This window comes from Cyclopterus lumpus, chromosome 15 (assembly GCF_009769545.1).
Source record: "Cyclopterus lumpus isolate fCycLum1 chromosome 15, fCycLum1.pri, whole genome shotgun sequence".
In the NCBI taxonomy this organism is placed as follows: domain Eukaryota; kingdom Metazoa; phylum Chordata; class Actinopteri; order Perciformes; family Cyclopteridae; genus Cyclopterus; species Cyclopterus lumpus.
In genome coordinates, this window is record NC_046980.1 from 7,052,938 (window position 1) to 7,078,799 (window position 25,862).

Consider the following 25,862-nt stretch of genomic DNA (forward strand, 5'->3'; position numbering starts at 1 on the left):
CCCACCATAACTAAAACTAAAATGCAAAAAAAAAGAGATTTTTGTTACCCTTTATCCTTGTGCTCAGGAGAAAATATGTTGTAATAGTACATTGTTGTTACACAAAATATCATTTTTTTTTGTATATCTTGTTTCATAGGTTTTATTTATTGATTGTTTTGCATCTGTGTGGTTTTTCATTTAATATGATTGTGTTGATTGGACTATAACTGAAATACAACCTACAGACATATACAGCTTATGGCAATGAAAATGCCCTACAGATGGCAAAGTAGCTGACATCACTGCACAGACTGGATCAGAGGATTAGACATGCATTTCATCTCATCTTAATTTCCCCCGCAAAAAAAAAATCTACCTTTTTATTTTGAAAGCAGATATCGTTATTTCCGGGCTTTATCTCTACGGCTTTGTTTAGCGTGACACAGTTCATCCAGAGCAGCGCCTGCGTCTACACTTCCAACCATGGATGCTTCCAACTCGACCAGAAGCCGTCAGCCAGAACCGGGTGGGCGGGTTTCCTGGACTCACTGGTCACGTTTCAGGGTGTTTTGTGACTTTTAAACGATCTGGGCTGCGCAGCTGGCAACGTTATATTCGATGCTGGAAATAAAGGAAGTGTCTTTTGCACGATGCGCAGCTCAAATAAAGAAGGATGTCCGGGAACCAAACAACTACAGGAACGATCGAAGAAAATGAGAACGTTGCAACAAGAACATGACACAATTACATTTACTGGGCTTATTTTCCCAGATGCATTACATTTAAACGATATTCTATTTCAGCTTATGCCACCATACTACCGGAGTGACTAAATGCTTAAAACCTATTCACATCTCAAAAGAGGCGGAATAATGAATACACTTCGAGTTCACTGAAATGTTGTGTTTGCATATATCTGATAATAATCAGAACCAGCTTCAGAGAAATCTGCACCAGGCTGCAACAGTGATCACGACACATCTTATATGCTGCCAACAACGTCTTATATGCTGCCAACGACTTATTCAAGTATTTTAAACATGCATCCCCACCAAAATAACATTTGATAATGTTGTCCATTAAAAAAAAATAATTCAAAATCGACAACGTTATCTGGCACAATGACGCCCCCTCCCTGTCGGTGTGAAAGCACTCGGTTTAAGACTTTGGATGTACCGGCTGGCAAGGCGGAGCGTTTGTTTTGTATTTATTTCCAAAAACGGCCTCTGTACGCTTTTTTGTTGTTATTTTTTGTTTGAGATATTGTAGGCTACTTCACCTTGGTGTGTCTGTTTCAAGATTGGTGGTGTCCTTATTGGAAGGTAATGTCGTTTTAGTTTATACATCAGGTAATGTTAAGTTAATGTATAACCTGATACATAATTTGTATTACATTTATAACTTCCCTCAGTAGTTGAATAATTAGTAATACAAATAATATATTATATGTAATTATAATGATATTATATTTATATTTATATATATTGATATCCCGAAAGCTGCTTGTGTGTTTACCTGACACATCGTCATTGCGGCAGACGACGTGCCACAAATCGAACCCCCCCCTTTACGTCGGAGGGGCGTCGGCATTTGGAGCGGGCACGCGCTGCTCGTGCAGTTGCTGGCGAATGGGCGGACAACATGGCCGATCCGCGGGACGTTCAAACTTTCAAGCGAAACGGGAGCTCCGGGTCGTTCTTATCGGCCGGTTCCGCGGTCGCTATGGAGATCAAACGGAAGAAAATACGACAGAGTACGCTGTTCCTGCAAACGGAGGTATGCCGGTTAACGTTACGGAGCGCGGTCCCGTGCCGTAAACACGTCCCATAATGACGTTTCAGTTGACGATTGAGAAGGGGGGGGGGCGCAACGATACTAACGTAAACACGACGTGGACACGCGAATCAACTGTCCTTATTAAAAAGTTTACAACGAGCGTATTCGATAGGCCGTGCTGTAGTAACGTGTCAATAACGACGTAGGTTTTCTAACGTCTCTTCCTCAGGCATTCACACACCGGCTTTCCGTTGGTGAGACAAAGCTGGGTGGGTGGGCCGGTTATCCAATACGGGAGTTGACCCTTTTTCAACGTCACTCCGATCCCTGAAACCAGAGCCCTGTACTCTGCATTGTTGAATGCGGAACTAAAGCGCTCCTCCTGGCTCTAAAATGTCATTGCAGACCAAAGGCCTTCTGAGTGACACTTTGCAGATAGTTTTCTCAGGTTCCTAAGAAGCTGGCGGTGCATATTTATTTTTGTTTGTGAAATGGAGAATGATGATGTTTGCGTCTTTTTAAAACAACTGTGCATGCACATCTAAACTTCACTTGACTATCTATAACCCACCAAGACCACATTTATATACCAGATTAAAAAGGCTGTATTTTGAATTCAAAATAAACTTCATCATCATACTCCATCTAGACCACAAATATGTCAGCTAGAACTTCCCACAGACATATTTTCCTGCCACTGTTCCCTTTCATTTTTTTGCGGCATGCCATACATATATATTTACCATCTACATAAAGTTGTGTGCCCACTATTTCGTCCCATGGGAGCATACATATACTATACAATATACTAACTGATTGTTACTGCTTTTCATCACCACTCTTAACATTCTGGACGCATCTTTTCACCTCACAACCAAAGAAGTTGGCATCACAAAGTCTGACATTTGTGCACATCGGTGTGTCGTCATATTTATTGTGTTGGTACTTATACCCTCCTGTGGTGGCAGCCAACAGTTGCGCAAGAAGATCACATTTCCTGGGAGCCTTGTAATATGTGGTTGTCGTCTAACTGTTGCAAAGATCTCCGAAAGCTTCAGCTCTGTTTGTGCCAGAAAGAAAGTTACAACAACAACTCTGATTCAGAGGAACACACGGTTGAGTGTGTCTTAAAAGGGTTCTTGTTTGGGTATATAATTGATGGGCCTTTTATGAGTGATGGAACAACACTGGAGAGGATTTAGTCTCTTGCCAAAAAAAAACACATTTATTTCTCCCTTTTTTCTATGTTCTGTCCGAGAAGAACACAAACGTACAAGAAAAGCTCGACTTCGAGATGCGGATGCGTGAGGGCGCATACAAGCTGCTGCTGGCCTGCAGTAAGAGAGAGCAGGTTCTCAACGCCTCCAAGAACCTGCTGACCTGCAACGCCAGGATCAAGGCGTATCTCGCTGTGCTGCGGAAGGAGAAGGAGGACGTGATCGGAGCGGCCGCCAGGTGAGGAGTTGGACGCTCGCTGTGCCGAGGGTGTCTCGTGGTGGCTTTTATTGAGTTGCACAGTTGCAATCCTCATGTTCATCTCCAGCACATGTTTATCATAAGATTTTCTTCTTCAGATTTTCAGATGCAGGTGACCGTGTGCCCTGTAATGGGACGATTGCAATGTCTGGTAAGAATTCTCCCTTTTTACCAGAATAATTCCGCACTAGATAACTGTAAGATAACTTATTGTCACAAAATGGATATAGAGCTTTTTTACAAATAAACTCTTAAAGAGTGTTTCTTTGTTCATTAACTTTTCCCCTCTGCTGATTTAGGGCTGCGCATTCCTTTGATGTGGAGGGACTCGGCCTACTTTAACAACAGAGGGAGTGAGTCTGTCTTTGTTTTGCTCCCACTGCTGCCCTCTGTTTATCTGCGCCTACGTGTTACACTGTATGACACACGGTCCATCCCTTGTGTTCGTTAGGCTCCCGTCGGGTGGCGGTGTTCTGTGTGATGCAGATTGGCTCGGAGGTGTTTGACACGGAGATGGTGGTGGTGGACAGATCCGTCACTGACATCTGCTTTGAGGGAGTCACCGTCTTGTAAGTATCTAGTCCCAATATGCAATATAATACACGTACAACAGCTGCTCTTACTTTTGGGAAGCCCCCTTTGGTGCTGAAAGAAATGTCTCTATTGTGGAGAATATATTATATTAAGAGTATGTTGCTGGATATTTGTTCTATATTTATTATGAATATCAGAATATGTATTTTCAGTTATTTTTACCTACAAACCCTGACACATCACTTACTGGTCCCAATCACCGTGCAATGACATTAATTATTTAAGTAGTTTTTCATATCTTGCTCTAACATAATAATAATGCATTATATTTGTAAGGCACTCTTCATCCAAGAATCTCAGAGTGCCATCTCCCTGCCCTCTTCTAGTAAAGAAGCAGTTCCTGAGTTTGAGCTGAGGGTGGCGCTGTGGAGCTGTGCCCTGGAGGAGGAGATCACGTTGGTGAATACGCCAAAGAAACTGGCCAAGAAGCTCCGCAGCTCCTTTGGAAAGACGGCTGGGAAGAAGCTGTGCCCTCTGCTGGACAACCCAGACCCTGACGCCTTCCTGCAGTACAACCCCATACCCTTGTATGTATTGCCCCATAAAACCCTTTACAGACTCTTGGCTCGAGATCTTAAATTCTCGCAGCCGGGAACAGACTCAATTCTGTCTTGTTCCTGGAACAAATGGTGTAGGCACACTGTGCACCGACTTAATCCAATATCTGTGGTTTTGAATACTGATATGCTTAGCCTTCAGACATTCACTGGGTTTTTTTGAGCCAATAATAACTATTTTATTTGAGTGCTTTTAATGTTCCTGCCCAGCTGTATTTTATTTATACTTAACAGTAATCAAATCCCTCAAACTGAACATCTGTAAGTCGTGTAAACCAGCTGTCCAGTGGAAAAGAAATATTGAGATCATTAGGCCCATGAACAAAGAGATAATTCACACAAAGCAAATACTGCAGAGAATGTGCGCACATGTTGGAGTTGAAGGGTTAGTTTTTGTATATTGACGTGTCTTTTAATATTAGGGTTAGAGTTGAGCATGAATCTTTTATGGTTAAGCTTAGGAAGCCATGGAATGAAAATAAGTCAATGCAGCATACTTTAAAGAAAGCTAAACTGTGTGTGTGTGTGTGTGTGTGTGTGTGTGTGTGTGTGTGTGTGTGTGTGTGTGTGTGTGTGTGTGTGTGTGTGTGTGTGTGTCTGTGTCTGTGTCTGTGTCTGTGTCTGTGTCTGTGTCTGTGTCTGTGTCTGTGTCTGTGTCTGTGTCTGTGTGTGTTTCTACCTGTAACCAGGGGAGCCAAGTACAGCCTGCTGGCCTACACGTCACTGTGTCTGCCTGAGGCTGAAGGCAGTTTTCAGTCTCACTCCCTCATTGTCCTCCAAGACGGTAAGAAGCAAAAGTGCAGAAACTTAATATCTGGGGATATGAAGGGATTGCGCTTTTTAGTCCCTCATTTGAATCGGTACTGTAATGATAGTGTTTTTACACCATTAAAATGTACATCTGAAATTCAACAACATAACCTATGATTGAAGTGCACCCTGTACAGCCTTTCTTGCTTTGCATGCGTCATTAAATGGAAAGGAATGTGAGCGCCAAGGCCAATTTTTGGTTTCTTGAGTTTGCACCGTGTCGTTAGATCCACTCTGCATAGTTTGGGTTATTGTTCGAGCTCATATGACAAGAAGTTATGTGACATGACCATAAATCAGCTCTCTCATATGTGTGTTTGAGACGTACTGTAACACTACACCTTTTGTAACTTAAAAGCTTTAGTCCAATTTATTTCAAATAGTTAACAAAAGTTGTTTAATCGTGTGGTGTTTTTTACTCCTTTCACTTAAGATTGAAACCATTCTTAATGAGTGCCTTTTATCTTTTCATAAAGCATATAGTACTTTATTAACATGTAGGTTTTATTGCCTCTGCTTGCTGCTCTCCATTCGCACAGCTGAGTGGTCCTCCTGGCTTCCACTTTATGGCAACCTCTGCTGCCGGTTGGTGGCCCAGCCGGCCTGCATGACGCAGAGCATGACAACCGGCTACCTGAGCCAGAAAGTGCGTTCACTGCTGTTCTCATTATCGTTCGCTCAATAGACGGTTCCTGGGTTAATAGTTGAGGGTTTTTCCTGCTTGTTTCCAGCTCAACGTGGAGGGGATGCACCGCTGCTGCAGACTTTACTGTGTGCTGAGTTCTGGCATTTTGTCCTGTTACTTCACCCCGGAAGAAATTGATGCTAAAGTGCAGCCCACTCTCAATGTACCCGTCAACAAGGTAAGACAGGTTCTCTTGTAACAGGGCAACTTGATTTAGCAGAATAACTATATATATAATAATACAATTTTAAATGCCACATTACTCACTGAGATCCTTCTTGCATCTTTGCCATTTTCCTGCTGAATCATTTGTTTTCTGCAATATCAGCGATGCACTGTGTGGTGCATATCTGGAATGGCACCGTCACCGTATGCTAAGTGGATGTGCTGTGTTGTGTCTGCAGGACACCCGGATCCGTGTGATGGAGAAAGAGTCCGCAGGGCAGAAATCCAGGAGTCTGTCCATCATCAACCCTTCACCACAGGGGTCCGAGACCCTCGTCTTCACCACAGAAACCAGACAGGAGCTGGAGGGCTGGTTGGACGCCCTCCACCAGCACCTCTATGATCAGAGTGAGTGTGTTTCAGTGTAAATGTACAGCAGAAGTGTGTGTGTGTGTGTGTGTGTGTATAGATAGAAAGAAAGTATAGGTTGCATACAGTGTGTACAGAGCAGGTATGCTCCCCAAAAAGGGCTTGTGGTGGAGTGTGTGTATGTCAGTATGTTTGGCCAAGAAAAGTTTCTGAACATATATTGAGTTAAACGTAGCGAGAAAATATATTTTATAACTTGTTATATGTCGCTTTCATTGCTCTCCTTGTTTACAACCAGGCCAGTGGCTACAATGCTGCAACAAGCTAATGAAGATTGAGGTCGCGTCACCACGGAAACCATCACTTTTCCTCACCAAGCAGGCAGACTCTGTTTACAATGACCTCAGTGAGTAGAGTAATTGGAGCAAGTGGGTGACGTGACTCAGACCGAAGTTGATGATTCGCTGACTTCAGGATTTGTATATTACATCTATTCATAGAAGATATGATGCTCAAAACAAATGGGACACCTCATTGGAACAAATACAAATTAATTAAAACATTTAATTTACACTAACCACACGTAATAGTTATAATTTCAGTTGTGAAGCATTTAGAAAAAATCCTGTTACATCATTTTACTGCATTTTAATAAAACCACTTTAATCAAATATAGAGAAAAGAATCCGCACATTTTTGCCTGATCTATTTTACTTCACTTCAATGTTTTCTTTTTTGACGTGCAGGTATAAATTCACCTGGCAAGTTTGAGAGCATCACAGACATCATCCACAACAAGATAGAGGAAACGGATGGCCGCTTTCTGATTGGCCCCGAAGAGGAGAAGGAGGCACCTAATTGGTCCTCGCTGTTTGAAGGCTCCCATTCAGTGGTAGTGCAGAGGGGTATTCTGTCCCAGAGCAAAACCTCCACCCCTTGTTCAAGCCCCAACACCAACGGCAGCTCTACATCCATCAGCAACAAGAAGCGCCGTGCTCCACCCCCGCCCTCTGACAGGGAGCCTCATGCTCCACCCAGCCGCCCTGCCAGACCTCCCCTCCCCACCTCTCTCCCTCATCCTCCTCCTCCCTCATACCAGGAGAAGGAGAACTCTGGCACTTGCACTCCACGCCCGGCCACAAGGTCTAAAACTGGCAGACCATCCCTGGATGCCAAATTCTCTGCCATCATACAGCAGCTCCAGCGGAGCAACGCTGGAGGAGCTGGAGCCCTCAGCCGGAAAAACGCCCCATTGGGCGTCCTGGATGTACAACCACAAAGTCAGCCTCAGCCTCCTCCCCAGCAGCCGGAGCACCAGGACCACAGCACTGATGCCACAGGTGAACATGCCTTCCTCAGACCGAATCACGCTCCTGGTCCTGGTCCTGGTCCTGGTCCTGTTCCTGCAGCGAAGAGCAAACTGAGGAAGTCTATCCGAGAGAGGATTAACCTTAAAGCCTTGTGACCTTCGACCTTAAACAACAACTAACCTTCCCACTAATACGAATATCTAGAACACAGTTAGAACTTTTAAAATGAGCTCAAAGGCGTTGATAAAATCAGATATCACAATATATTTTACTGCTCCTAAATAGCAATAATTTTATATTTTGCACATGACTGTTGGTTTCATGCCCAATTTTCATGACGCAAGTTGAATGACTAGTCACTCTCATCTGTACACTAAATATGACGTTGGAGGCGCTTAGCTTAGCATAAAGACTGTAATCGGCAAGCCTTGCTCTGTCCCAGCATCTCTAAGACTCACTAATTAAGAATTATTTAGTAATCCAAAGACTGAAGTAAAATGCCACATTTTAAAGGAGGGCTATGTGCAACATTTTCCTGGTTGGGAGCCGTGACTTACTGGAGTGGATCTGACAGTCTTCAGACTTATCTGCCGCATAACTGCGTAAATCCACAACACGTTATTTTCATTCTTTGGTTTTTGTAAAGATGAAATAAACAAGACATAATTAGTCTCGGTTGATAGATTCATTTAACCTTTAGACAGTCAGGCTAGCCGTTTCCCCCTGCTTTCAGTCTTTATGCTAAGCTAAGCTAACCATCTACGGGCTCCCGCTCCATATTGCACTGATCGATAAAAGAGTGGTATCGACTTTCTCTTCATGTTTCCCAAAATGTCGACCTATTACTTTAACCTTAAGGATGGGTGTGTGACACGGTCATTTAAAAAAAACAAAAGGTCCTCACGATGTCCATCATGGCGACCCTAATCCCAGTCGACACCTCATATCACAATATATCAATACTGTATCTCCACTCTCACATTTAAGAACTCTTTCACATGCAGCTAACCAATAGATGCAATTGAAGGCTGTACGTTGGCCCGAGCACCGACATCATCAAACCCACTAAAATAGAAAGGCTTATTTCTCAGCTCTGGAACATGGTGCCGAAGAAAGAGCCTTTTGCAAAAGCACTCAAATTGGAATTGATCCATTGGCCGACTGAACGAGTCATTCCTTTTGGAACTATTGACTTCTTCCACTCACTGTGACAACTTTATGACCACTATAGCTGATTTTAAGGGAACGGGATTTTAGGAGCAATTGCAAGCCCTAATGTGACTTCCCCATTTCTCAGAGGTCTTAATAATGGAGTGACCTTGGTTTTCAGTGGCTACACAGTATGTCCAACATAATCTAACACGGCAGCCTGTAAATGCCATGAACATAATCGAATGAATGACTCTTTGGAGTGACTAAAATAATGAATGCCCTTGTGTTTTGAACATATCCAATACTGACAGCCACTAGAACATTTCAACCACTCAACAGTCACATGTTGAAGAAAGTTCTTCATAATTACACGCAGGGTACGAAACATTAGGTTTTTTGCTTTCTCTGAAATTGTCTGGGCAGATGAAGAAGCAGTGTCGCGAATGCTGCAATCCCATTTCTTTTTATCTCACCCCCTAAAATTCTGTTTATTGGGTTGGGTTGGGTTGGGGTGGGGGGGGGGGGGGGGGGGGGGGAGTAGATGTAGATATAGATTTGGGGGGAGGTGGATTACAGGAGGATTTAGTTTAAGCTTTGAAAGAAACCCAGAATGGATGGCACAAAAGAGGATGCTGCTCAATATTGGCAATGTTTTCTATACTTGTTGTGTATTACCTAGACATTGGTCACTTTGATTTAGTACTTTATGTACCTGGTAAAACAAGGGATGGTTCCTGGGTCAAACCTCATAGCATGAGGTTCACCTCGGTCTGTATTACAGCTAAAATCACCACAATAATTATATTGCACTTCCTGTGTTGTCCATCATAATCTCGGCAATTTTCAGTTCCAGTTAGCATGCGAGAGACTAAGGAACATCGAATTACATGCCAATGTTGCTTACAATTATGGTGAAGGCTAACATTTCTGTAGTATTTAATATTAACTGTGTAATGTTGCCCCTGTGGATATTAGGCATGAGGGAAAGCATGTGATCTAAATGTACTAACTGCTTCATGACTAAACAAGGACTAAATGTGTTTTACCAGAGCCAAACTAATGAGCCAAATTTACAATGTTTTTTTATAATATTTGTATTTTATACGACAGCAATAATTCTTTGTCTTGTTATTGATTAAAATGTTCTGTAATTCCTTTTCATAGTGTACTACTGCCATGTCATCTCAATTTTACTTTAGCATATGAATTATTTAGACTTTAAGTGGCACTTTGGTTATGTACAAGTAAGTAGGGATGCATTAATATTGCCGTAGCGCAGAATAATTTGTGTATAGTGATTTATAATGTAAAAAAAAAATCTGTTATTTTTGTTTCTCAAAAAGTGCAATTCTCCCTTCAATTTGTTCATCGTTGTCTTAAATTTATTGCTGATCTGCAATAAAAACGGCCTACATTTCTACCCTGGTGAGGCTGCTTTATTTTTGCTGAGCTTGGAAGTATTACTGAATATTTTTCATGGTTACAGTTTACCAGGGGGTGGCAATAAAAGTCAAAGCATAGCTTTTATTGCAGCCCAACACACATCCCATAGAGATACACTCACTGGCACATTTCTCTACTGCAGCAAATGCTGGAGAGGCTTCTCTGGCTTTGAGCCCAGAGGTAGCCTGTTGTGAAGATTAAGGCGGATGGAATCTCATAGCCAGATAATGGTATTACAATAATAAAACCCCATCCACACTGCATTTACTCAAGGGAAGAAAAAAAAAAAAAGAACATCACATTGACATTAGTACACTGGCATTAAATATCAGTTTATTCAGGCCTCACTATTTATCTGCACTTCAGTTAAAGAACACAACTGAGGAAACATGAGTAGATAGTAAAATATTTTAATTAAATATACAGGAGGTCATATCATACAAAATGTCTTTATTTTTTTGTCTTGCTCGCCAGCTGGGTGATTGGTAAACAGATGGCTACTGTATCAAAAACACTTTCAGGATGCACATTAATGGAAACGACGTAGCAAAAAAAAAAAAGTGAAACGACGAGAAATAAAAAATAATGTCCTAATTCTTAAATTGTAGTGTTTGTTTAAATCTAACATGATCACGGTGATCTTGAAACAGCGCAAACAAGTGCACAGCTAGATTGTGTAGCGGACTTTTGTACTGTTTTTGTACTATTTACAGATTATAACAGTTTATATGATAACAACCACGTGGTACTATCTACAGTGCTATTTACATAGAAAATAAGACGAGAGATAGGGGTTGTCGTGAATTGATCCCGTATGAATGTTCTGTACAGGAGCCAGCATTAATGCCAGTTCTACCTACACACAGCAATGTACAGTACTTTATCGGAAATTAATGTCTTTATCTAAGTATTCAGTTAAACTTTACACAGACATTTACAGCTTTTTTCCTTCTCTTCCTTTGAAACACCAGACATGTTTGACTGTGTATTTCCACTATCCTGGATTGCAATTATAGTGGTTGTAAAAGCCAGAGCAGGTGTTGTCGTTTCACCTCAGGCCATGGAGCATGGTCGGCATATTTTATTGAGTCTGGTAGCTTTTCATCACTGCTAGAAAACACCTAAAGCACACATGCCCTGCGGATGACAGACACCAGACCTGTGTCAATATCAGTACATCTTTTCAGGTTCTTCTATAATTGACTGTCTGACACAGTTCAGCTAAGTAAATAGAGTCATTAAGCACTAACGCTAACCATAAGGTGTAAAGCATAACTGTTTACATTCTTTAAAAAAAAAAAAAATGTTGTGCCTTACCTATCAAGTCTGGTGTCTGAAAGCCAAGTGTGCCATCTAGTTTTTGTATAAATGTCTGTGCGCTGCATTTCAGACGAGAGTGACAGTAATATTGATATTTCTACCCTGCTACAGAAGATAAACCTTAACGACTGTAGTGCTAACTCTAATCCAAGACTGCGAAAGGCACAGATATTTGCGAAGCAATAATATCCTAAGTGACAACATTCCTATCAAATCATACAGTGAGTCTTTTCAGCGTGTTTAAAAAATGTAAAAAAAAATTAAATAAAGAGTCTGTTCACCAAAAGAGAGCTTATTAAGTCGAGAACAAAAAGATGATTTCTTGTGGTGAGCATTCCACAGCAGACGGCTGCTTCATCATGCTGGTCCGACAGACGAAAACAAGCTGCTACAGTCTCCTCATCACAAGGGGCTTTAGGATCAAATTACTTTCAATTCAGAGAGTCAAAATTAAAACGGCTGTTCATTGACTGGCTAAAAAACATTGGGGGGAATTGTCAATGGATTGAACATGACTGCTCGTGTTGTATAATCTGCACTGAAGGAGAAAGACCTGAACCGAGTAAAATGTGAGTCTACAGTACATATGTTATACACAGCACCTCAGAATGTCACGATACAACTATATTCAGCACCGCAGTGTGTGTTAATGTCGATGCCGAGGAGTCCGGGGGGGGGGGGATTAAATGTGGCACAAGCCGGCATCAGCTTTCAGCGTGGAGACATGTAAACAGACGCAACACCACCGGCTGCCTAAAAGTGTGATAATGCACTAAACAGCTCTTGAACATTGTTTGCAAGGCGAACGCACCTATATATAAAGAATTTCATTGACGTCGTCATGTCACTTGTAGTGTTTTTTTAAGCAGTTTAGCCCTCAGATGCAGTAAACAAATGGCTTTTCTCTGTGTTGCCCTCCACTTTCCACACGTTCAGAGCGACGACCTGACTCGTGGTGACTGAGAGCGGCAGACTGATTTGTGAGCACATACACACACGAGCATTGTGCAAATAAGGACACGACAAGAACAACAACAATATACAGTAAGTGGTGATAAAAACAAAGAACAGTGCAAAGTATATAAACAAATGCAAACACAAATAAAAAAAAATAGAGAATGGAATTTTCAGTCTGAATGATGAGTTTATCAGTCTGTGATAAGTTTTATAATCAGTGTTTATTTTTTCGACTGAGCCGCAAATCCCCGAGTGAGAGAGACAGAAAGACAAGAGGGAAAGCTGAAAAAAGTTTGTGAGGATGAATAAGGAGAGGGTGAAGTTAATCCTCCTCTCACAGTCTGGTGCTGGGGTGTACCGAGGACAGCTGAGGTGGTGGGAGGGTGGAGAGAGGGTACAGGTGGTGCAGTAGGTCCCCGTACAGTGCTGCCCCGCCCGGGTGCCTGTAGAAGTGGTGCGGGCTGGGGCTGGCGGCCAGCAGCTGCCTGTGAAACATCATGGAGTGGAAGGCTAACGGGGGCATGAGGGGAGACACTGCCGACTGGCTCTTCAGGTACTGCAGACCTGGGTGCTGGTGCAGCACGTCTCCTGGGGAGACCAGGCTGCCGGGTGGGTACATGGCAGTGTAGAGATGTGGAGGGTAGGTAGTGGTTGGGTGGCCCTCAGGGAGATGGTTGTTGAGGTGAACGGCGTGGGCCGGCTCGGCTGGTTTAAGCTCTTCCGGGTCGCTGCGTCGGATGGCTCCGGCTGGGTGGACTGGCGTCACCACGCGGACCTTCCTTTCTGGAACATCCTCGCCCTCGAGTTCCACGAGGCTTCGCTTACTGGGTCGAATGGGGCTGGCGAGGGATGATTCGCTCAACGCTTTCGGGCTGTGAAATGTCTGCGATGACTCTGCTGGGTTCTGTTTGGGGGGAGAGATGGTCATGGGAGGAACTCTGCACGCCTTAGGGTGGGAATCCAAACCCTGGTGCATGATGGGATACGGGAGATTGCAGAAAGAGGGCTTCGAGAAGGAGGACCCCCTCTGAGAGAGAGGTTTCGAGATCGTAAAGTCTCTGGGCTCATCGTCTGCCTCTCTCCTCTCTATGTGTGTTTGAGTCCTGTCACAGTAGTGAGATCTGTAGGCCAAGCCCTCTTGCTCCAGGCCGCCACAGACAAAGCTGCCTTCATGGTCTCTGATGTAGCGCTCTCTCCGATCTCCGTTGGGGAAGCCAACCATCCTCTCCTGACTCAGGCAGCTCTCAGTTTGCCTGTACAGACTGTGGAGGTGAGGGGAGGAGTAGCAGTCGCCTGTGTAGCTCCGGGGCTGAGAAGCTGGGCCCTGGAGTAGCGTCTCCCCGGCATTCTCCACACCATCCTGGGCATGGGCTTGGGGAAGATAGGGCTGCCACGGCGGATTGACTTGAGGCTGGAGGTGACGGCTGGTCCGGCAGCTGTACGTCTCTGAGAGTTCCCCGGCAGCGCTCCTCTCGGTGGGCCCACTGGGGGCTTGTTGGTGAGGCTTGCTGCTCTGGGCGTGCTGGATGACTGATGGCCTGAATATGGGCGCTACCTCCGGGGTGCTGTCTGACACACACCCAAGCCTCTGTCCTACCACCTCCTCGTCACTCTTCCTCTTCTCCCTCTCCCTTTCAGGTACTGATACGACAGGGAGAGAGGAAGTCGCTGTGGGATGTAGCGGCTGAAGAGAAGGAGACGTAAAGGAGAAAGGGTTGGACTCACACACTTGGGAGAGGAGCTTCTTTTTGGCTAAAGGAGACATGACACCTTGGCTGGATTTGCAGTAGGCAGCCGTCTGTGCAGGGTTCTGGGTGGACTCCTTCTTTATGGCCACATAGTGTTCTTTCTCTGGGAAGGAGTCTGTGCTCAAGTCTATACACTGTCTGTCTGCCTGCTTACACATCGGTAACACTTTCCCCACCCTCCCACCGTGACTTTCTATGGAGTCTTTGACCCTGGAAGAGGGCTCGGGCAGAGCAACATGTCCAGCAGGTCTGTTCTGATCCCAACGGTGAGGCAGGTAAGGGATTTTAGGAATGAAATGTCCTTCAATTTGCTGTTCACATGAGAGTTTCGCTTGGAAGGCCTCGCTGATTTGCCTCCATTCAGGCCGGGGACCGGGCCCCGTGTGCAGGGACAAACCAGCATGTGGGGCTCTGCAGTCTGACTCTTTGGGACAGAGTGAAGATGGCTGCTCCACTGCCAACGACTCCTCTTCCTTTAGGGTAACGTGTAACTCTTCCTCCTCTATTACAATTGGTTCGTCTCTCAGAGATACCTCCTCTTCTATGTCTGTGGGGAGCTCATGGTTCTCCTCTTTCTCCTTGGAGTCCTGCGAGCAGAAAGAAATTATAGTTGTTACAGGTGTTACTCAACACCAAAGAAATAGGACACTCCTATATTTCCTTATCATTGGGCAATTTTAAAGAAAACACGAATTCAAGGCAGAAGGTGAAGCATTGATGAGAAAGCACAGGGAGATTAACATGTAACTGAATTCAGAGCGAGGAGGAATCCCGATGAGGGAGAAATCTGTGACTGACCTGTGATTGTTCTTGGTCTTTCACTGCCTCCCCTCTGTCCTTTTTACTCCCCAGCTTGGGATTGTTGGAGCCTTTGAATTTCTTGGCCCCCACTCCTTTGGCTTTGGCTCCTGAAGCCTTCTCTTGGCCGCCCTCCTGCTTCTTGGGTTTGACGAAGGGGAGGGGCTTGTCCTGCTCGCCTTTTACGTGCCTCTCATAGGGAAGGAGGAGCCTGAGGAAGAATGCAGGCAAAGGAATGCAGATGAGCTTGTGATATGATCACGTTACGCCATCACAGGCTGAACAAGGCGCAATTACTAATCTATGTTTTGATTTATCACACACACAAGCAGCAATTATTTTTCACCAAACAGCAATTTTACATTGAAAAAAAAAAAATACTATACATTTGCACAGCGTGACGTGGGCGAGGACAAGCATATTCTAAACAAACCACCTTGCTTATTTTGGTGTCCATGCTAAAGAGTAAAATGTATAATAAACAACGTGAGTATTTTTGTCTCGGTAACAGCAACAAAAGAATGAGCTGCAGCTTTGCCTCAGGCGCGCAGAGTATCAAATACCTTGCTTTAAAACCTCCTTGCTTAAATATGTGGCAAGCGTTAACAATCCTATTGTAATTAATCTAGGTATGGGGAAATCCAGGTTCAGATAGGTGCCAGAGTGTGTGTATGTTTGAGAGAGAGAGAGAGTGAGAGAGAGAGAGAGAGAGAGAGAGAGAGAATGTGAGTCACCAGTCATCTCCTGCTGAGACAGATCACATTTAATATTAGTTAATCCTTAGACAGGAAAGAGTATGTGTGTGTTGTGCTTGTGGGTGTGTACAGTGAATCTACACTGGGAGGGAAAAGGAGGGGAAATGCCTGGAAGAATTTAAATCTCGTATATCATATCGTATCTAATTTAATATATAAATGTGATTAATCACAGAAGCCCTTAAAGTGCCTACAGTGATATATTTCAGCTGACATGATTTAATGTAATGATAGCTGCATAAGCGCCAACTTAACTAAGTACATACGTAGAGACAAGGACGATCCTGTGGAAAGAAAAACATGAAACTATTTTTGACTTCTGTTATTTCTCTTCTGAATTGTGAAGTCAATTTTCCGCATCTAATGTCATAACTAATGGGAACATTAAGATCTGGATAACATAACAATACCCATGTGTAAAATAATGACGAAACCAGTGAGGGAAACTTTTAGTATTGTATTGCTCAGAAAAAGAACATGGAAATTGGCACTAGACCAGAAATAAGAAACGTTGTGGAAGAGGAAACCAAGACAACTGAAAAACTACAACACTCCAACCTTCAATAAGCTCCTCTGAAAATCTCTCCAGCTCCTCTGTCAGTTTTTTATTTTTATTTTATTTTTTTACAATAACAATCCATACAAGCCAGACAGAAACATGACTTTCTCAGTCATGAGAAAAATAAGGTCTTCTCGTGTAACGACAAGAGACGGTTGCAGTATTCCTTTTAAGGGACATGGCGGTAAAACAAACAATGAATCAAGAGCTGTTTCGCCTCCTCTTCAAAAGGAAGAGAAAAAAGCCTCCGAGAGTTCAAGAGGCTCTGTGGGATTTTTTGTTATTTTTCCTCTGAACAAAAGTGCTGGCAGGGAAAGCGGTGAAACTACATTTCATACAGCTGGTCTGGCACCAGGCCCCAGGCCAAGAAAGGAAATGTACTATTAAATGTGACTTATTGGAAAGACGGAGAGCAGAAAGTGTTTTGAGAGAGAAGGAGGGAGGGAAAGAGAGCAAAAGAAAAAAAGAAACAAAGGGAGTGAAAGAGGGGATAATGACATGTTAATGAGGAGCAAAACTGATTCTGAATGAAGGAACGAAGGATCCTCGAGAACAGAGATAAAAACATGCAATCTCTATACAACGGTGGTAATTTATTACAAACAAATGGTTCTCAGGCTGTCTATAATTAGGAATTGTTTCCCAGAAAAGGCAGGTAGATTAAATCTGTGGATTTCATTTCTTCAGGCTTGTAAATATGTATAAAAGGGCTAGAAAAGCGGCATATATAATGGTAAATATATACATGTATATACATACATACATACAATACAGTATACCAGGTTGCACTGTTGACTATCACAATGATCTGTGGGAAAGAGACGGCTGCCTTGGCCTGGGTCAACTTTATGGAATGTCAATATGGAGTGGGGGTGGGGTGTCACAGGCCCGGATAATGTAAGAGCTGAGCCCGGGAAATTACTGGAGCCTTAAATAGTTCCAAATGGAAAAAGGCTAAGAAACCAGAAATCAGTCTCAGGAAGTCCCCTACATCAGAATAATTGGCTTTGTTATGCTTGATAATTACAGGATGATTTAGCAAAACTGTAGCCTATAAAAACAATTATTTCTTTAAGTAGGACTTTCAATTCCAAGTGGCTGAATAAGCAAATAAGGTTGAAGCTATAAGGGCACTTTTTTTTACCATTATGTTAAACAAGGAAGTGTAAAATTCTAATAGAGGCCTCAGTGTGAACTGGAGTAATGTCAAGCAGTGTATATATAACTTAGTCATGATCATGTTATATAGCACTCATAATACAATACCACTTATATAAGTAGCAATTTCCTCCAAGGAAGGGGAAGGGTTGAGCTTGGCAGCCACTGCATTAGTTGAAAGAGAGCCAGATGTAGTTAATATTTGGAGCCACTAGGGGGCCGTGTGCTGCACTCAGAGATTCCAGGAAGGAATTTCATTAAGGCTGGAGAGGCAACATTTTTATGAGGTCAATAAATACTTAACTTCCTCTCATGCCAATTTATCACCCGGCTTTTGTTTAAGCAGCCATTTTACATGTTGATAAAAAGCAAGTAAAATATGTAGCGAAGAGATTAAACATTGAAAATGTAATTAAATTAAAGAATATTGATATTGAAATAAAAAATCTCTATGTATATATATCAATATATATATCGATATATGTATATTGATATATATATATGAATGAAGCAATATTGTTTAAACTTATATATATATATATATATATATAATGTATTATATATGTGTGATATTTCTTAAGAATCAATAACAGTCTAAAGCACAACGTCATACCACAAATGTCAACTAAGCATGTCTGTGTCTTTGAAATGGATTGCACACAAAGCACCTCCCCCCAAAAAACACAACTTGGCAAAAACAAGGTGACTTTACCAGCAATGTGCTGCTCTCATCTGAGTTTTGTGTTACAGGAACAAGCTGTGTGCTAGAATCCAAGAAATGCCTAAGTCACCAAATAAAGAGGGGAAAAAGCCTGCGGGCTGTTCCATTTCAACTATTTCCCTCCCATCCGTACTGAAATTAATTTTAACTGGTGTTGTGTTAAGATCACAAGAGCTGCTTCACGCGTTAAAAAAAAAAAAAAGGAAAAGAAACTATTTAAAGAGTTGGTGGACAGGCCCCAGGGGCTGTGGAGAGATTTGGAGGGAAGAAAATGACTTACTTTTACAAGCCTGTAAGGAAAAGAGAATAAAAAAAACAAAAAAAAGATAACATCAAATCTTTATCGAATCTAAATGCAATGATTAACCATCATCCCAGCAAAGAGAAACCAATAACTGCTGTGGAGAAAGAGAGCGACCCGATGCCTGCAGAGGGATAAACAGACATTGTAGCTGGTCCCTCTGCTTTGGATTCATGCCTCAAAGCCCCTCTTTTGTCTCGAAGCCAAACCACTTGAGGTGACCCTCATTCATGCAGTTAAAACAGGAGGGCAGCGCAGGAATGTATGAAAAACTTAAGTCCTTTGTCAAGTCTGAAAATACCAGATTTAAAATGACCTCTACTGTTCCCCCGGGGTTTGCTCTCATTAGCTGCTGCTGCTGCTGCAGCTTGTGGTAAATGTTCGCCATAGCAGGTGTGAGCCAAGAATGCTAACTGTTTAAAATAAACATGGGCTATTCTGCATGAAGACACACTCAAGTGTTAATTTCCAAAAATACACAGCATATGTTCCCTCACGCTGCCCTACAGTAGACTGAAATCTCTGCGAGAATGTCATTAATTTAATTTGCTACACTGAACCAGTTATTAATCTCAGTAGACTTGAATAGATTCTCATACAGTCGATTGCCTGTCACGCGTCAGTGGCGTAATTTGTGATTTCTCATCGCCACTAGAGGGAGAAACCTTGGACCTTTTGATTAAATCCTGTGCATAAAGAAATCATCCAATATTGTGATTTCTTAGATCACCGGGGAAAAAAGAAAAGAGGAGAGGTTTTTTTTTTTTATCACTGAATGCGCGATGAAGCGTTTTGTCTTCTGGAAATCATCTAGCTCTCAGAGGTTAAAATAGCTGCTTGCTATTTTAGTGTAAAGAACATGCAGCGCTTTGGCTGCATTCCCACTGAATCTCGCATCCAGATTCAGCAGGAGAATCATGCATATGCAAGGAATTTGGCTATGCTTTTGATGTAGACAACATGTTGAGACATTGTTTATAGTGTTAAGGAATGCTGACAGACAATATGCAACCATGTTGTCACATTGCAACTTCTCTGCCTTTTTTCTCCCCCGACTGTATTTCCAAATATTGAATCATTTTTCGCTTGTTCATGCCGTTGTTTCTGTCTCTCTCTCTCTCTCTCTCTCTCTCTCTCTTGGTTTCTCTGGGGAATGAAAAGCAGGGAGGACATGGAGGTGATACTCCTTCCCCACCACCTCTTGTTGTAATCCCTCTGCTTTAGAAGTAGACGCCGGAGTAATTGAAATCTTTGTTTGCGCTACAGTATTAGACAAGGCAAGCTAAAGTGTAATGCGCCACATTTGATGTATCTGCAACACAGCGAGGACAATGCCGACAGATGTTGACGAGTGCCAGACACTGAGCATCCAGCAGAATACAATTATAAAAAAAACTCCTGTCGCGACTCCTCTCCCCTTTCTCTTACCCAAATCTGAACTCGATTGTGATTCCCAGTGTGAAGACTGGCTCAAGGTTTCCTAATCATTATGAGCAACACATGTATTTTTATAGCTGGAGTGCAGCTTTAGTGAATGCAGAGAAACATCGATACCAGGAGGAATGAATGAAGGCTGAATCAATAAAGCATCTAGTCGACTAAAATTGGAACAGGCGTGCATCTGTCTTAAAAGAAACACATATCTGCATTTGAGCCGCAGACTATCTCACAGGCCTTGGACTGCATGTTCAGTACATCTGGCAAACATCTAATACTTAAAAGATGAAATGATCTAATGCAAAACTCCTCATCTGCGCTCTCTGCTATTGCCTAAAAACCTAAGAGTTTTTAAATAGCAAATTATTCTAAATTGCTTCTCTGTTGCCATGGATACCCCCCCCTCCAATATCCCCAATACCAACCCTGTTGTGCAATTACATTAGAGTGCCAAGGCATGGTGAGGTATTAAAAATGTGTAACAGGCAGAAATGAACCGAGATAGGGAAATGTGATGTTTCTGTAACAAGAGATCACGTAGGAAACCAGGAAGATTAAATATGTAGGAGCTGTTAAAAGGCGCTGACCTGTATAATGAAAGAAACAGCATGAAGTGCAAAGCAGGGAGTGAGAGAGACAGAGAGAGAGAAAATGGCACAGCACAGAAGCAAAAGGCAGTCTATTTCAAGGTTATTGATGCCATCTTTTTCATGACCTCATTTTTAATTCAGAGCGCTGGGCCCTGACAGCTAATCTCGGGAAACGGTTTAAATAAATATCATTAAAGCTTCCCCGTAGCTGCGGCGGCAGACCTTGGCTTGGACATTTCTGCATTGATTTTTCCCTGCACACTAATGAACGGCGCACAGCGACTAAAAAACAGTAACTTTGAAAATTACAATTAGCTGAGGTTATCTCCTGTTCAATTTCAGCCATGTAACTCCATTACCAACTGCTCCTGGACAGCATAAATATAGTGATTATGCCCCCGGCTCCGTCTTTCACAATAACATCTCCTAGGAAACCATTTCATATGATTTTACCATTAGGGCTGTAAAAGGATAATGTGTATAATTTAAAATGAGAGCTGAATGCTTGTGGATATATCCACAGTCTGTAACCCAAATAATGCCAAGACAGTCAAGAATATCTGCTTAATTTAAAGCAATTAAATCCTGAAATATATCGTTAACTAGTGTGATACTTCACATGTCCTGCTCTACTGTACTTTGGCCCCTCCGAGACAAATCAGAAGTGGTCTTTCAGAAAAGAGGGCAAAAACACAAGTGTTGTTCCAGTTTGCACACTGTACATTCGTCCCTGTGAATTATATTTCTGTAGCACATTGACTAATGATTAAAGGTGGAAACAAAGACGCCTCTGGGGAACAAACGCACACTTCAGCGAGCCCACAAACAGCCTCATTCATCATGCAGAGAGAATGGCCGTGTTTGCTGAGTTAATACAATGAAGCTAATTGCCCTCCAAGCAGCCCAAACACCAAGGCTCAGCTAAAATTATTCCCCTGAATGGAAACTTGCTCAGGTTCAGCTGATCTCTCTCTCTCTCTCTCTCTCTCTCTCTCTCTCTCCCTCACACACACACATGCCCCATCACCTCCACCCCTCCCTCTTACACCTTCTCTCCCTGTCGGCTTGATATTCACTGCAGTGTGTGGATATTATTGCTTTGTATTGATTCAGCATTATTTTCTCTTAGCTGCTTCTCGGTGGCTGGAGAAGGAAAGGCCAGCGCAGCAGCAGTCACACCTCAACGCTTCCCACAGGGTTTTCTGTCCTACCCCGCCTGTCTTCCTACGACCCTGTTTACACCTTAAGAACTGATGAAGAATATGGCTTTTCATATCTGACTTCAAAGTCATTTCTTGGCAGAGACGCATCGCCCTGACTGCACAAAACAAGGATCAAAAACACGTATTATGACTTTCGCGAAAAAAAACTAAAACAATATTTGACCAGCATCATCTCTGACACTTGAAAGTCACATCTATTATTAGTATAAATAAAACATATCCCTGTAGGAGGCAGTGGGGAAGAACTAGGAATGCAGCGTAAACACTGAAAGCACCTTCAGCCAAAACATTTAGAGGCACAGTGTCAACTGTACAAATACAAACACACTGAACAATACTCTCTCACGGTTTCACACATTTCCTGGAAAAGCTTCTCCGGTCACCACCGCCTGTGCTTGCAAATTTGCTTACAGCATGCAATCTTGACACGATATAAAGCTGCCCGGCTCCCTCATATGGTACTTCTGGCACATTGCTGTATTACTGACAGGTGTGTGTGTGTGTGTGTGTGTGTGCCTGAGCTGTGCTGATGCATGAACCTGCAGCAGCTGGAGGGATGTGGAGAGGGTCGCAGGCCCGGAGGAATGACCTGCCTCATGAGCGACTGGTTATCTCTCGTTGAGAAGATCGTGTTTGGCATTTGTTTAACCTTGGGAAAGTGGCCGTGTGTGCATGTTTGTGTGTGCGCGAGTGTGTGCAAGCAGCCCTGAATAATACCCTCACAGCTCCCTCAGGATCATATTCATATGCTTGCTTTGGTTTGGTAATACCATCTGAGTGATTATAATGTGGAGATTCAAACTGCTGCAGTATCTGACTGAATGATTAGTGGAATGCATTTTCTTTTTTATCTTGCTGCTCTGTGTGCTTGCAATGCATATACGGTGGAGAGGGCAGTTACTTTATATATGTGCATCGATGTAGGTCACTTAATAATTCAAAACTTTGCAGTCATTTTGAGCCTTTAAATCCTCTTTAGCCTGCTTGTACAGCAACATGGGTGGAGTTTACTGCATAATTGGTTCCACAGTGCCACACAACTAATCAATTAATCCTAAGAAAAAGAACAGAATCTCATCTCATCATGAATTGATTTAGGCCCATAAGGAAAGCATTTCTTAATCCTATTAGAACTGCATGCCCCACCAGTGAGAGACGATTCTTCACATATGTGTAAGTGCATTGACTTCCTCTGAATAAGATCAATTATTCTCTTGTAGTGCCCTGATGTTATGAATAAAGCATTGTGAAATCATATCTGATGCAGCTGTGAGGAAGTTTACTCACTTCAGACGCTGCAAACTGTTCCATGTGCGTATGCATAATGTGTCATATATATATAACTGCCGAACATGATAACTCACCTCTCGTAGTGTCTCCGTGTACATGTGGCGGCACTTGTGCTGCTTGGGTTCCCGCCCAATTCATCATAGACATGCTTCCACTGTCTGCGGACTGTGATCTGGAGGAATGGATGAGAAGACAAAGAGATAAGACAAAGAGGAAAAAAATTAAAAATTAAGAGACAGAGGACGGCAATGAGTGAGGAAAATTGGAAAAAAAAACATGAGAGGAAGAAAAAATTGAAAACAAATAGAAAAACACAAGTGGTTGAGATCACTTTGAGGTCTTGGGGAGTTACTGAGTCATGATGTTCCATTTATTGAATCCTCAACACTCAATTCTCTAACATAATAAGCTCCGTTAACATCATGCAGTCAGTTGTTCCTGCTATAACCCCGTATCCCATAACAGATGACGGGTTACAACACAAAACACAAAAATTCAAGCTGCCACAGAGCCAACAAAGCCTGGACATGAAACGTGAGATAATCAGCTGCAGATATAAGGGTTTTAAAAGGATATGAGCCCCAATTATATGAGCTGGATCCTGTTTATGGTCTGGTCTGGCTGTCTGTTTGGATGACATTAAACCAGCTAGCTAATGAAGAAACAGGCATGAGCAGTACACTTGATGACTAAACATCAAACATTCACTTCCCTTTGGAAACACGTTGCACATGAACAGTAAATGGATAAACGGCAGGTGGGGCTGCCAAGTTAAATGACTGTGCCTCATGCATACTCAGTTCTTCGGTTGTGTGTGTGTGTGTGTGTGTGTGTGCGTGCGTGCGTGCGTGCAGTACACACTGTATGTGCATTTCACTTCATCTCTCCAACATGGGAAAAAATGAGCGATTTGATCAATTTCCTTCTGACCAGTGCAGAGCAGAGGAACATGTGTTTTCCACTCCAAGGGGGTTTTGAAACAACGGCATCATTTTTTTTGTGCTAAATGCGGCTCAGAGCAAGACTTTCTTCTTGGGAAAATAGTGACTGACCTCAAGGGGCAAAAGGAGGGCAAAAGAAAAGAGAAAAAAAAGGCAGGGAAAAAAAAAGGGAGGTAGGTAGGGTGTAAGTGACAGAGGAGGAGATAATAAATAAAAAGAGAGCGGGAGACGAGAAAAAGAAAGAGGGGGGGGGGGGGGGTAGAAGATTGAAGGGAAAGACTTCAACGAAAGTGAGTGAATACATCACCACACATGTGAATACTTACCAACTCATATCCTCCTAGTTTCTGAGCAGCTTCAAACATGGTCCAAAGGTTGACTGTGGAAGACAGAAGACAAACAAGGCAGTCAGGAACTGAGCTGAAAGACATGACGTCACATTCAGTCATTACACCAGAGAGAGGGAGATACATACAGGGCTGGAGGAAGTATTTAGATCCTTTAGGTCAGTAAAAGCAGCAATAGCAGCAAGTAAAGTTACTACATTACAAGTTAAAGTCCTTCATTTATAAAGTATTACCAACAAAATATACTGAAAAGTAGTCATTAAGCGGAATGTCAACATTCATACAGTGAAGTAATAAGGACACTATTATACACAGACAGGCAGACAGACAGACAGGCAGACAGAGAGACAGACAGGCAGAAAGCTAGACAGACAGACAGGCAGACAGACAGAGAAGCTGACAGACAGACAGACAGACAGACAGACATCTTAAAAAAGAAATATGTTCACACATACACTGCTCTTCAGCTGAAAGGATGAATATTGAGTACTATAAAATACAGAATATAGTTCATCCTGACAAAGAAATGTGTTAACCATCAACCGCTGCCTGCAGATATGAATGAAACCATTACAGGCATCAAACGCTTGGCAATATACTCAAACTTCTGTTTGAACTAATGCAAATTCATTTGCATTGATTTCCCCATGCAAATACTCCACGACAGGCCATATCAAAATAACAAGTCTTGTGTAACATTTTTCCTAAAAATAGCCATGTAAGCTTTGAGAAAAGGCTTCACATGGCTTGTCTATCTTTGAAAGAAAATGTTTCCCACAAACAAAGAACCACAAGTTCATTGGAGCCCTTTTTTTGTGCCAATGACATTTGTATTTGCTTTCTGCTAACATCATTGTTTAACATTTTTTATATGAAGGCCATCTAAATAAGAAAGGAGGCCTCGCCTGGGGAGAAATCCATCAAAATTCAATCTGTGCGTACACAAAGACTTGCATTTGTCAAAATGACATTTTCCTATCTCCGCATTTGACAGCATTGATTTTTTTTTTTTCTCTTCCCTCCTCTCTGCTACCGTTGTCAATGCACGGGTGGAATAACAAAGGGAGCTGGGTAGGTTTTTCTGTTTGAACTGAGCACTCTGCCGTATTGTGCTTTCCGACTGTAGAAACAGAAAGATGGTCTCTTTAACTAGCGTGTTATGCATCGACAGTAATTACCACAATAGCACACGGGACTGAGAGGGAACAGAACAGATAAAGGAAATGAGAGAACATGCCTTTTCTTAGATGTCTTGTCATTAGCAATTTCTTTTCTTAATTCCCCTCTATTTGGCAGGAGCAATTATCACCGAGATAAGGATGACAAAACAGGAACACAATGCAGCCTCGATGACACACCGATGGCATGGCAATTAGACAACAAGGCTGAAAGAGGGAG

General features: G+C 42.6%; 2 protein-coding genes across 2 annotated transcripts in view; one reads left to right on the forward strand and one right to left on the reverse strand.

Annotated features, from left to right (window-relative positions):
* Positions 1-1,586: 1,586 nt before the first annotated feature.
* rtkn2a (rhotekin 2a) lies at positions 1,587-8,614 on the forward strand. The gene is made up of 12 exons (XM_034552591.1): positions 1,587-1,758; positions 3,020-3,213; positions 3,333-3,385; positions 3,534-3,587; positions 3,686-3,803; positions 4,155-4,355; positions 5,075-5,169; positions 5,735-5,841; positions 5,927-6,058; positions 6,285-6,453; positions 6,713-6,820; positions 7,161-8,614. The coding sequence occupies exons 1-12, from the start codon at positions 1,624-1,626 to the stop codon at positions 7,877-7,879; spliced, it is 2,085 nt and encodes a 694-aa protein (XP_034408482.1). The 5' UTR covers positions 1,587-1,623; the 3' UTR covers positions 7,880-8,614.
* Positions 8,615-12,798: 4,184 nt separating this feature from the next.
* The window catches only part of arid5b (AT-rich interaction domain 5B), a 69,206-nt gene continuing 56,142 nt past the window's right edge, over positions 12,799-25,862 (reverse strand). Inside the window, 4 exon segments of the mRNA XM_034552604.1 lie at positions 12,799-14,931; positions 15,143-15,353; positions 23,251-23,348; positions 24,444-24,496. Of these exon segments, the coding sequence (XP_034408495.1) occupies positions 12,931-14,931; positions 15,143-15,353; positions 23,251-23,348; positions 24,444-24,496 (2,363 nt within the window). The 3' untranslated portion in view covers positions 12,799-12,930.